We start from the raw sequence: 13191 nt of genomic DNA on the forward strand, positions 1-13191 counted from the left end.
ACTGTTGAGAGCCTATGTGTAATTATTGAAGTGGGCCGTTCTGCTGCTACTAATAATGGTCTGAAATTCACTTGTCATGTGGGATTCGTAGTGCTTTTTATGTCCTACCCCAGATGCTTGGTGTTATAATAAACTGTCATTTGGCTAGTACTGTGCGACTTAAGAAAAAGCTAAAATGCAAGATTCTATTATACTTGCTATTTTCTTCATGCTAGAAAAGCAGAGGCTGCAGAGCAAAGTTTGAGGAGCTTCCTGCATAGGCAGATTTCCTTTCTGGAAGGAACGCATTACCTTAGATTAACTGGAAAAGAGCTTTAGAAGTTCTGTGTCCTTTTCTGCTGCAGAGGGATTTTTTTGCAGTTACTGAAATGAAATTAATTTCCAAGTATACATGTGGAGGTGGTGTTGTGTTTGTTTGGTTCTGTGTTGTTTGTTTGTTTTGTTTTTTTTTTTAAATCCTGTACCTTCAGGTAGAAGAATCTGTTTGAGTTGTAAGATGCAGTAGACTTTGTTGATATTCAGATCAATATTTCTCTAGTTATGAGGGATTTATGTGACTTAATGTTGTAAGGTTATGAGATCTAAATTTGCTGTAATGTCATAATCATTTGATCATACTGTGAAAGTATAATCTTTTCTGTAACTTTCAACTGTTAAATACAATTTTTTTTCTGAAGTGCCCTGTAGAAGATGTCACAGTCTATTAGGATTACTGGAGCAATTTCTGACTCTGAAAATTGTTGCTCTAATGGTGGAGCTACAACACACAACCTTGTGCTAGTGCTGGGCTTTTTTGGGGGTTTTGGGAGAATGGTGGGGGGAGGGAGGTTTTTTTCATCTAATTACTTTTAAACTATTATTAAACTTTTCTTTCTACAAGCAGTTGCTTATGCCACCTGGATTCACATATGATGAAATTTACTTTTAATGGGTTGTATCTTTGCATGAATAGGGAGATTGAAGAGAATATCAGTCTCTAAATGAGGCTTGGATTGCTCTTTAACATAAGACCTTTAAAGCCTCAATCTACTTATATTCTACATGCTGCCTAGAACTCCTATTTGGGGAGAGAGACCAGAGGAATGATTACTTCCCTGCTGTATGTTTTGTGCATATCCATGTTAAGATTCTGTACAGTGGAGTATAATAAGAGCTATGCTGTCACTCTTCTTTATTCCTGGCGTGGCCCAACACCAAACTACACTAGCCTTATTTTAATGAGTAGCTGACAGGCAGGGAGAAGTGTGCTATTTACAGCCATCAGGGTAGCTCAAATGCATTGTGGAGCTCTGCACTGGATGCAGAGAATAGAAGTGGTGGGAACAAAAGAACTGGCAACAAAACTGATGCCAAACTATTTGGAGAGTAGACCTGGGAGATATACGTATCTACAACAGCAATGGTTTAAATAGTTTCAGCTCTTCTTTAACTCTATCTCACCTGAAACCAGGACAGCTGGACAGCGTAACAGCTCTGCAAAGTCCTCTTTCATTTTTAAGTGGGAACTACTTTTGAAGAACACGCTGTAACTGTTTTGGGTTTTGTGGAGAAGCAAAGCATTAGTGATGACTGAGTGTGTGAAGCAATGAGAATTCAGGTGTTATAAGCACTGATTGCTTAAATTGCATGTGCTGCCTGCTGTCATTTGGGAGATGGACAAGCAGAAGAGTTTTGATTCTCTTGAATAGGTGATCAAGGGTCTAGTATGAAGGTTCAGTGTTAAGGTTTCAGCCTGTTGTACAGAGGCAAAATATTGTACATGGACCAATCTGAAATGAAGCAGGAGTTGGGAGCTAAAGTATGTGGGCAAGGCTGAAGTTTCTAGCTCCTAGCTCCTGTTGCCTGGCATGGAAGTAAAATACTGTTGGTGAAATTTTATACAACATGTAGAAAATAAGAAAAAAATAATATGTTAGCAAATGTTACTTGGAAGTTTGCTGGCCTCACGTGTGAGGACAGCTGCTAGAACAGAGCTGTAGGAGTTCAATATGCCAACTGGCAAGCCAGTGAGATCCTACACAGGGATAACTTGTGTGCGTCACTGGATACTGCGTGTTTACTTCCTTCAGGTGATAAGTACAGGAGGCACCAGTAATCCAGGCACTGCAAACACCTGTGCTAAGGTACAGCAATACTGAACATGGACACAGGAGGGGAAAAATGTTTACTCTGACTTGTGTCGGGTATAAATTGGTTACTCATCATTTTTCAAGAAGCAATCAGTTTTGTAATTGGCTCTTCTACCTCTATGGGACTTTTCTGGATTTGGGAAGGGGACACAGATCTATGCAAGCTCTAGTTTCTTTCCTCAGAGTAGAAACCAGCCCTCACTTTGCATATGGTTACCTGGAGGTGACAGAAATGGAAGAGGTAAAGGCAGTTTTCCCACTGAGGCCAGTCTATCTGGAAAATATAATAGGAGGTGAGCGGCCAACTTCATGCCATTTTGATCCCAGCATGCTGCGGGAGGGTGAACTTCCAAGCTTCCTCAACACTTGAGGCAGGAGACATGAGGGACCATATCCCAGTAGAAGCAGAGCACAGAGCAGGCAATAGCTTGTTTGATTGCCTTGTCATGTAGTCAGCGCAGTCAGCATTGTAGATGCCCCATGTGGAGCATAACTGTGTTTGCCTGTTTCTTGAGTCTTCCAGCCTCACTTCAGGGACTGTCTCTAAGCTTTTTTTAAAAAAAATCTGTAATAGTTATTTATCATAATCAGTGGCATTTAGACTTGTTGCTTTTCCATCCTCTTCCCTGCCTCCCCCTCTGCAGTGAGTGAATCACAGAAGGACTGTTTTTCTTAGTCATTAACTGTAGGTGTTAGCACACCCTAGCGCAGGCAGCTCAGAAGGAAAATTTAGCCCACAGCTGTCTGGCAATTTGGAATCAAATCAGAAGTACTTCTGAGGATTCAAATAAAAAAATGATTCTTTGTAAACAAAAAGAATATATGTAGCAACTGCAAGATTCTTTTTCTACAAATATAAAGTACAGTTAGTTTGATGTGTATGTTATTAGAAGGGGAGGTGGTTATGACTTGGCCCCACCTCACAGTGAAACATCGTGACTTTTTTTTCCTTTGTGATACCCCACGTTTGATATTCATCTCACAGATGTTCTTGGGTATTGGGCTTTTATTTTGAGTTGTAGAACTCTATTTTGGCTTCTGACCATGGCTTGTCTGTTCATGGGGAGTTATTCTGAAATAAGTTTTGTGCTTTAAATTCACATCTTACCTTAGTTCAAATTAACTTTAAGTGCAGGTACCAAAGCCTTTAGGAACAAAGTTACTCTTCCAAAGAAAATTTAGTAGATTAATAATATAATTAAAGTTGGAGTTTATGTATCTGAGGCCAGTCCCAACTCACTACATGCTTATAAGAACTGACACAATATTGATGAGTGGGACAGAGGACAGATTCTGTGCTGGTCTTATCTTCTTTGATCTTCTGGATCAAATGTTGTGATACTTTTCCAGCTTTCTGAAGGGCTGCAACAAACACTTAAAAGATGATCTAATTATTTTTTAAAGTGGAAAATCCAAGAAATCAAGAGAAAAACACAAACAAACATTGAACTGTTCCATGAAGACTTAGCCTTATTACATATCATTTTCTATTCTATTTCATGCTTTCCTATACCATTTTTATATTTGCTATATGGTAATTCTCGGACTTAAGGATGTAGGAGCAAATACTAATTTGTTCATGAAGAATGTGGAAAATGCCTGGTTTCATAAACCAAGGAGCTCATCTCCTATTCTTATGCTGATACAAAGACTTAAATCAGTCACCAGTGTCGGATGGCAGGAAGTACAATTAACTTTATAGAGCAAGCTTTACTCTTGCCATAATCTTACTTAATGTAACAATACAAATGTTGAGATATTTTGAGACACTGCCCTTGGCCACTTGAGGTGAGAGGGAAATATTAGCAGAAAAAAGACCTTGTGGATGAGGCTTTCCTTTTACCTGGGCTTTTGGGTAAGCCCCAAAACTATCATGGTGCTATGCTGAGTGTCCAAAACTGGCAGGGAAGTTTAGAGCGCGGTGTTACTTAGGAGGAATGCTGACCTCAGGTGAGAGAACATGCCTGTTGGCTTTTTCCTTCTTCCTTGCTATGATTCAATGGGTAACTATGAAGAAGCTGGTTAGAGTGTTTAAACTGATCACTGGCTTCCAAAATTTCCTGGAATACTAAAAAATACCTACCTAGTTGGATTAGCTGAAGAAGCATGACTGATAATGATATTGTAAGCTAAACACCTAGTTTGCAAACAGAGAGAACTGTGATACCTAACCATGTGAAAAGTGTCCCAGTGCCTGCAAAAAATGGATCAGAGATTCATCTGGGTCAGGTGTTAGCTAATTCTGGAAATCTTGGTGCTGGAAACATGAATCATGTTTTTTGTTTCTCCCATTCACAGATTAAAGTACAATATAAAATAGAAACATTATTTTCATGCCTCTGAGGTAATGGGAATAAAGAAATAGTTAGTTAAAGACTACGATAATGCCTGTTCAGCTATAAAGAGCAAAAGAAAACGGAGAAGCAGAGTGGCTGGTTGCAGGTGTCTCAGAACTGGCAGTGAAGTGTCACCTGGGAAGCTAATAAGGTGAGTAATATTTTTTGTGTTCTGTGGAAATTTCTGTTTTCCTGTGGTAGACGTGTATTCTAACCAGTCACATAATGGGATTTCAGTCGGTGGAACAGCACAGAAATGCTGACCTGCTACTGACCATGAGGATTGCTACAAGAAGGCGTTTTGCAAGCAAGCTAATAGCTAGTGCTATTTGATGTGGGCCTCATAGTCCTCATTCTGCTGTGGTGCTGAAAATGGTCACTTAAATTCTGGTACTGCTTTACAAGGAAGGCCATTTATAACAATAGTTATGCTTCTAGTGCTTGAACAGAGGCCAGAATGAAGTTCGATTAAAGAGCATTTCACCCTTGAGTTAAATGGCACTTTGCAAAACGCTTATCCAGTTTGTATGTGCAAACATGGGACTTTAAGGCTCTCATCACAGTGGTAAGGCTGGATCAAAGGTCAAGGTGCAAAAAGTTTTTTGGGTAAGAGAGCTGGAGAATAGAATGTGAAGAATGATGAAATTGTACCAGATATAGGTAAAATATGTTTATGAATTTTATAGTTATAGAAATGCATTTTTTGTTTGTTTACTTTTTCAATTTTAATTTTCTGGCAGGTAAAATTTTGAGCGTACCTAAAATTCTCTAACTAAAACTGCCAAATACGATTATTGAAATTCATGGTCCCAATCATTGCCAAAAATTCTGTAACTGATTAACTGAAATGCAGCTATTGTAGGTGTGAACCTTGGGTCAGGAGAAAGTCTGTGCCTTCCCTTTTTACCTTTGGTAATTGTTTTATGCACTTCCTATATCCTAATGAGCAGCTCTTTCAAAATCATTGTTTTTATTATGCGTACAAGCAACGGGTAATCTTTAAAGGTGAAATTCTGGATCAAAATGGACAATCTTCTTGTAGTCCTGTTCACATCAAAACCATATGCAAGCTCACTTTACTAGATCTTAATTTTATTTTCTGTGCTGCTTAGATTGATGGAGGAAAGACTGTCACAGTATGTAAGCGAGACCCAATAATATGTCTGAGAACCAGTACTCTTTTTGCTAGGATAGCTTTACATGTGAGCCAAATAATTACCTCCATTTGAAGAGGAAAATAATTTGAGAGGCTATACTGATGGTTTGTTTGTTTGCTCAGTAGAAAAGATTGTTGAATGTGTGCTGCTGTGGCCTAAATTCTTGGATACTAAGAAATCCAAACTTGCTCTGGAGGAAACTTTTGTGATTGGTGAAGACATTACGAGGGCACATTTGACAGTCAGTTAAAGGGCTGAATAAGAGAATACAACTTCAACCAAATGTTCTATTTCTCTCTTCTCACCTCTGTTTCAGATGTCATCTCTACCAAGGAGGGTGAAATCTGAAGCCAAAGCCCTTATATCAGAAGATGATGAACTACCTTCATTTCTTAATTTGTAAGGTTACTTTTTTCCTTTAGGATTTTTTTTAAAAGTTTATGCTAAGCATGAGCAATTGTGTAAGAACAACATTCAGTTTCTGAGAGGTTGATTAAAAAGTTTTAATGCACAAAACTTTGATTATAAAACACAAATTACCTATGCTGTTTCATGCTCACAGTGAAGATAGGGTGAAACTGGATTGCCAGTTGTCCAAAGAGGATTAAGTTTGTACACATCCTAGTGACCAGCTTCAGGAAAGCTTGGTAAATTGTTCCAGCCATTAGCTCTGCAACAGCATGAAAGACCTGTATTTGTTGAGTCTGCCTACCTTTCTGTTCATTTTTCCTGTTCACTTCCTTTCATGTCAAAAAACAGTCAGACTGGCTTGCTTGTGTATTTTTTTTATTCTTCTCATAAGCAATATTTTTCACTCGTTTGTTTTTCAGGAGCTCTGAATCAGAGGAGGAAGAGGAGGAGTGGGAGCCAAAAAGCAAAATCGCCAAGAGATCTCGGTTGCCAAAGAAAAATGAGGCAAAAACGAAAAAAGTTGCTGCTCCACGGTCAGCTGTGGCCAGGAAAAAGGTCAAGAAGGTAGCAATAAAAGAGGAAATGGTGAGTATCTGTAAGCAAGAGACATTTAATTACTGTGGTTGGCAAGTAACATGAGCAGAATTTTTCCAGCTCTGGTTCACTTGGTTGCCTGAGTCTGATCAGTGCATCTGATTCCACTCTTACTGTGAATATTCAGTATGTTTGATAAATGTGGCTTTCTTAAGTATTTAAGTGTCCCAGATCTAGGGACCCTCCTTTAAAATTTTGGCCAATGATAATGGGACATGGTTTTCCCTGGAGATCTTTTTCAATAACAAAAATAAATACCTCTGTTCTTCTTCGTGTAATGAAAACTAAACACTCTAATATCTCTGGTTTCTGTGTTGCATCTTTGATGTCTTCTGCCTTTTCAGCAGCTGGGTACCACAACAAAAAGAAGGCCTGTATTTATGTTTCCTTTCATGGCTGTTCGACCCAGAAAGGATCACAGTTTTATTATGATGAATATAAGATGCACTTCTATCAGAAGTTACTTACTTCTGTCGAAGATTAACATTAGAGGTCAGGTCATGACAGAAGCCAGTCCTTCTGGTTTATACTAATGTTTCTGAATGTTTTTGACATATGTGGCATATTGAGAAATACATTCTTGCACTCTGAAGATCATCTCTGGGGAAATTCACGAAAGAAGGTGTGGCTTGTCCAGGGTTACACAACATCTTAGACCAAATCTCAGTTCCAGTTCCCATGCTGCACCTAACACCTCATTAGAAGAGTGCTTCCCTACCCTGCTTTTCCTTGTTTTGTTGAGATGAGTGGAGGTAAGGACTGTAGGGTCAGTGTCTTCTGAAGGAGAGCCCAATTAAAGTCCTTCCAGGATAATTTTATTTCATCTTTTAAATCACAGTTCTGCTGGGTATGTTTGTATCTTTTCCTCCACGCAAGATGTATTTCAGGTTATTTGATTTCTGGCTTGGCATTTGCCTGCCAGACAGAGACATCACTTGAGAAAATGATGGTATCAAGTCTTCCTAGGTTTTAACTGAAATGTTGAACCAGTTTGTAAGAGTCAATACTTAATAAGGTTTCGATGCCTTTTTGGCAGGATGTATCCTTGCCTATTGCTCCTGCAGAAGATAATAGAATGCAATTTCTAAAACCTAAGGAAGATGATGTAGGCACTAAACCAAAAACTTTAAATCAAAAGCCAGAAGTGCCGAAAAAAATGGAAATAAATTTATTCCAAGGGAAGAATGTAAAGAGTTTGGAGAGTGATGAAAAACCCTCAACAAGTGTTCCTGTAATGGGAAATCAAGTGAAACATGAGAAATCTGAGGAGGATTTTGCATTCGATGAACCACCTTTTAAAAAGATTAAGTCCACTACATGTCCTGAAGGAAAGCCGGTAAAAAACCTAGGAGGCAACAAAGTAAAAGAAGAATTTGAAATGAACTGGGATATTGTACAGGTATGAGATCTTTTCCTTTTCTGAGGTATCAATGAAACGATTTCCTACATAATTAGCACTTAATCTAACATACAATTTGAGTCCTCTTGGTGTCAGTTGGAGTGTCAGAGAGTCATTGTGCTGTTAAGTAGTCATTAAACCTCTGCTTAAATTGTCATAATACATGTATAAATATAAATGTTGGTTGGTAACTGTTAAAAGTTAAAACTTTAACATTATTCAAATATCTGTGACTTAGGCAGTCTTTAGTATAAAGCTAGCCTGTAACAACAGTTTGCACATTTCTTCTGTCTCAGCACATGGGGGTTTTTGTGGATATAGTCAAGTGAAACTCCTACGGGAAGGGATGCTGAAAGATTTGGGGTGTCTGTGTGCATAGTTTCAGAATTTTTTAGTGTAGATCATTTTGTTGTAGAGACTCACTTGAGAGTGCGTATCAATTTACAGTACCATCAAGGAGGAGATTGCATTCTTGGAACAACAGTGACATCAAGGGAGATATCATCTTTGGTTTTGTACGATGTTAACTTTGAAGCTGTTCAGATGAAGACCGTTTTAGGATAGGTCCTGTTCTGGGAGGCTGGGTACAGTTATGGAAGATTTTAATATGAACAGAATGGGAATAGATTGGGTACATCTTATTCATCATCTTTAGTATTGCCTGCTTAAGAAAGCTGTAAAATTTTGTTCTTGAGTCTTCTGAAATATTCCTGGAAATGCAGATGGAGAATTTGATCTTTATGTATTGCTGCTCTAAAAGCAGTGAACATGATTGTGCAGGAGTTATATTTTTAGGCTTCAGAACAAAACTTTTGAAAGGCTTTTAAATCAGCTGTCTATGGGAATAACTGTAGTCAAGTACAAACAAACTGTGATAGTTAAAATGTTACAAAGCTAAGTTACTTATATTGTTTGTCCTCCATTCCGTATTGATACACTATAACTTTAGAAAGCCCAATTCATACAAAACCATGTTTAACTTTGTGAGGCTGGATTCATCTTGAAACCTTAAATAATACCATGCTAGTTCCCAATTAGCTGAGTGGGATTTGGATTGGCTTTGGATTTGTGGGGTTTGTTTGTTTGTTTTGTTTAATCATGAGGTATGTCAGTGTTGGTTTAAACAAAAAAGTTCGAAGTTTTCTGAGTTGCCATGTGCAGTTTGTTGTCTTTCTGTTTGTTTGGGGTTTTTTTAATTGTTTGTTTTTTTTCTGTTCCCAAGAGGCACTCCTTCCTGCATTTTTTTTCTGTAGTTACAAGTTTCTGGAAACATTGGTTGCTGCATGTCTTTCTGAAGTACTGGGTGTGGTGGCTGGATGCATGGGAAGCCTGGCATCCTGTCTTAGGGAGGACAGTAGTCCCTGCTGGCCAGCATAATATTCGGGGGGTGGTTTTGAACTTTGATTGAGAGGCTGTTTAAAGCAATTTATCACCTTTTTAAAATGTTTGGGGTTTTTTGTTTGGTTTTGTTTTTTGGTTTTGTTTTTTTTTTTGCTTGTGACAGGCCTTGTCAGAAATAACAAATGTTGAACCATGGGTGTGTGCAAACTTAATTCGCCTCTTTCAAGAAGAAAACACAATTCCTTTTATTGCTCGGTATCGAAAAGAACTCATCAATAATCTGGAGGCCGATGCCTTGCGAGAAGTGCAGCAAACATTGGAAGAGCTACGGTAAGTAAGTTAATAGAGGGAGGTATCTGGGGGGGGAGGTAAGTAACAACTGGCTGCTGCTTCTGTGTCCCTGTTTTAGCATTTTGTACACACTGCAATTATAAAGGAACTCCTAAAGAAGAAAGTTTAAAACTGAGGTAATTATGCTCGATGCCTGTTTTTTACTCTAAGTAACAAGAAATTTAGTATTATTAATTGCCAAAGAAAAACTAAGATCTTAAACTTTCTGCAGTTTTAGTAGCTTACAGGTCCTGGAGATACCTAGCCCAATTAGATGTAAGCTGCGCCCTTAGAAAAAGAATCACTGAGAATCCCTTGGCTCCCCACTTGGAACAGTGAAGCCTCTAGTGAAGAGCACTTCCTGAGGTTGTAGTGCATCAGGAGGGCAGGCTAAACCATCACAGACCATTGCAGCAAAGAAATGATCAGCAAAGCCTGCTGTGGGGGTGGATGAGATTTGCTCTCACTACTTCTTGCTTTTGGGTGGCTGTATGTTCTTGAGATGGCAAGGGAACAGACTTGCCAGCTATTCTGTCCACATGGTATCTTCCTCCTTGTACTCCCTGGTTATCCCCTAGCAGGAGATTCTTTCCAAAGAGGGAAGGTGGCCTGAGATAGTTCTTGCCTGAACAAGTAATTTAAATCATAACAAAATACCTTTGCTGCTTGTGGTTGCTCACAGGTATCTTATTGAAGTTCTAAGAGTTTAAAGTCTGGTACCCTGTACTTGATACTGCAGAACTGTCTTGATATGAATTACAACTGCAAGTGCTCATCAGAGTGGATTTAATTTAGGGCCTTTTCATTTGGCTTCCATGCCAGTAATCTTGCAAAAATGCCACAAGGTATTTTGATACAGTTTTGAACTAACTGGAGAAAGTGAGTAATAGAAACTCTTTTGGATTGTCATACTTGTTTTGTTGAGGATTAGCATGAGATACAATCTTCAGTGGTTTGAGAGAGCTTCAGCAGTGTAATAAACAAGGTCACAATCAATAGCCTTTTTAATCCAGTATGAAATGTGACTGTTAATATCAATCTCTTGCATTTTAGTACCGTTGCGAAGAAGACACATACAATGATACAGAAGTTGAAGAAAGAAGGGAAACTATCCGGATGCCTTTTAACAGCATTATTAAATTGCAGAACTTTGGAAGAATTAGACCATGTGGTCAGTACACTAGCCTTTTTCAGATAATCCTTAGTTTAAATGTAATCTTGCGTAACTAAATAGTGCATAATACAAAGTACATAGCATGACTGAAATATTTCCTTGCCTTTTAATAACTGTATTTTTTGTTTGTTTTGAAGTCTGCTCCTTATAAAACTGGGAGTAAAGGCACCAAAGCCCAGAGGGCCAAGCAGCTGGGATTAGAACCTGCTGCTCTCTCCCTTCTGCAGAATCCTATGGAACTCAATCTCTTTTCTTACATTAGACCTAATACCAAAGGTAAGCACTCTGCTTCTATGAGCAGTAATGTCTTAAATGCCTGAAAATGTTTTAAAAGGGAAATTATTTTAATTGTTCTGATGTTGCATTATGCAACTATTTTAAATTGCACAGTTCTTTTAGCAGTATGTGGTAGATTTTCAATTTAATGTCATGGCTCCCAAACCTTTCCGGCCTTTTTGTGCTGTAAATAGTAGTAATTCTGGTATACCAGGAGACAGAAGTCTGGAGACGTTAGAGTATACTCAACATCTGTATTTACTGGTAAGAGAGAGGGTACTGCACCACACACCTGAGACCTCTCCGTGGTTCTACTCTTACTTGAATTGTTTACTGAAGATTCAATGCTGATGGTATAAGGGGTTTATGCTCATACTTTTTACTGAGGTAAATGTTACCCATCAAAGCATATCTTAATAAAAACTGGCCTTGGCGACTGGGAGCAAGCAGGAGAGAGTTTTTGCTATTGAATGACAGTAAGGGTTGGAGGAGGTGTCATCTCTGAAATTTGAGTAGGAACTTTAACGATATGATTGTCACACGTAGACTGCAAAATTGTGTTTCTTTGTGAATGCAGTTATGGGTGAATCTGTAGGGGGCAATCTCTGACAATAAAATACAAAGATTGCTGCAACCTTCTGTATGGTGTTAAAATAGAGAAGTGCTTTTCTTCTTCCCTGCCCCAACATTTATTTTCTGAATTTTAATGTAAAAGTGCTGAACCTACTGGTGAGGCTGATTCTTTCTCTTCCCCCTTCTGTTGTTCTTTTATTTTATTTAAATACTGTTTATATAATGATCCTAACTTTGCATTGAAAATCAGTTACCAAATATTCAGGTTGTTTAATTACTGCATTTTAGCATATGTCATTATTTCATACAGCAGTACCTTGCAACCACATATCTGACTGTTCTGGCAGAATGTAAAGAGCCAATTAAAAATCTTCACGGTGAAAGTTCAAATAAATTATTTAGGATGCATTCAGAAGGGAGTGCTATTTGTTGCAACATAAACACTTCAATTTTTTGAATTGGTACACCTGTTTTCAATTTTGTGCTAAAAATAATGTTGCTTAGGTTTATATAATGGTTAGCATTTGAAAGGCGTATCAGAAGTTACAAACATACACGAACTGGGTCACTTCTATCAACTTGGGAGCTAGGTTGACAACGTATATACAGTTTGAGATCAGAGTGAATTTCTGTTAAAGGGATCAGCCATTTGCTGTGAAGAAAAGTTTTCATCAAATCTTAATAGTCGGTTATTTTAAATTCTCAGTGTTTTTAAACTTATACTAAAAATAAACTGAAATAAAAACAGCAGTTCGTGTTTGAAAGCCAGATATTTGAAAGTTATGGAAGTAGGCTCACCAGAAAACTTTGTTCTTCCATTTAGTTGTATGCATGGTCCAATATTTCTCTAATTAAACAAGTATGTGCTGTTTTTACAATGGACACAGTTAATGCCCATGTGAGTGTTGCTTGTTGAATGGGAACTTTTTGATTGCTACTTTCATCCTGATTGGTTTTGGTCTGTTCTATCTCATTCAAATTCTCTGCTAGAATTAAAATAATGTCGCCATGTACGCTTCTGGTACTCGAGTGTCTCCTAATAATTCATATTCAATATAATGCATGTGTTATAATTCCCTTAGCTTTGTATTCTGATGTTACATTACTTTTACCATACGAAACACTAACTCATAGATGTAAAGAGCCAAATTCCACAACTTCCAATCAGTTCAGACATTTAATAACATATTCTTATTCTCACACTTTTATTTTTTTTTCTGGCAGGTACGTTTAGCTTCCGTTTTTTAAAAAGGGGCAAGATTAATTTTTTTATAGTGTGTAACTCTGTAGCCAATCAGAAGCAGGGTTCTGGATTTAATAAAAATATTAGTTATTAGAGCTATATAGTTTTTTTTAAATGGCGTTAATAAAGCTCTTCCAAGATATTGGTAGTGCATCAGACAGCAGAGTAAAAAATAATGTGTATTGAAGGACACAGTAAATCCTGCACCTGCCAACTCTAGGATTCTTG

The 13191-nt window shown here is 37.9% G+C and overlaps 1 protein-coding gene across 6 annotated transcripts in view; it reads left to right on the plus strand.

Annotated features, from left to right (window-relative positions):
• The window catches only part of SRBD1 (S1 RNA binding domain 1), a 134272-nt gene that overhangs the window by 1808 nt on the left and 119273 nt on the right, over positions 1 to 13191 (plus strand). For all 6 annotated transcript variants that reach the window (XM_072856762.1, XM_072856768.1, XM_072856763.1 and 3 more), the window contains 7 exons: positions 4428 to 4616; positions 5939 to 6021; positions 6453 to 6618; positions 7664 to 8026; positions 9531 to 9697; positions 10751 to 10868; positions 11009 to 11147. In XM_072856762.1, the coding sequence (XP_072712863.1) occupies positions 5939 to 6021; positions 6453 to 6618; positions 7664 to 8026; positions 9531 to 9697; positions 10751 to 10868; positions 11009 to 11147 (1036 nt within the window). In that variant the 5' untranslated portion in view covers positions 4428 to 4616. The remainder of the gene's footprint in view (positions 1 to 4427; positions 4617 to 5938; positions 6022 to 6452; positions 6619 to 7663; positions 8027 to 9530; positions 9698 to 10750; positions 10869 to 11008; positions 11148 to 13191) is intronic.

The sequence above is a fragment of the Ciconia boyciana genome, chromosome 3, assembly GCF_034638445.1.
Source record: "Ciconia boyciana chromosome 3, ASM3463844v1, whole genome shotgun sequence".
Taxonomy (NCBI): domain Eukaryota; kingdom Metazoa; phylum Chordata; class Aves; order Ciconiiformes; family Ciconiidae; genus Ciconia; species Ciconia boyciana.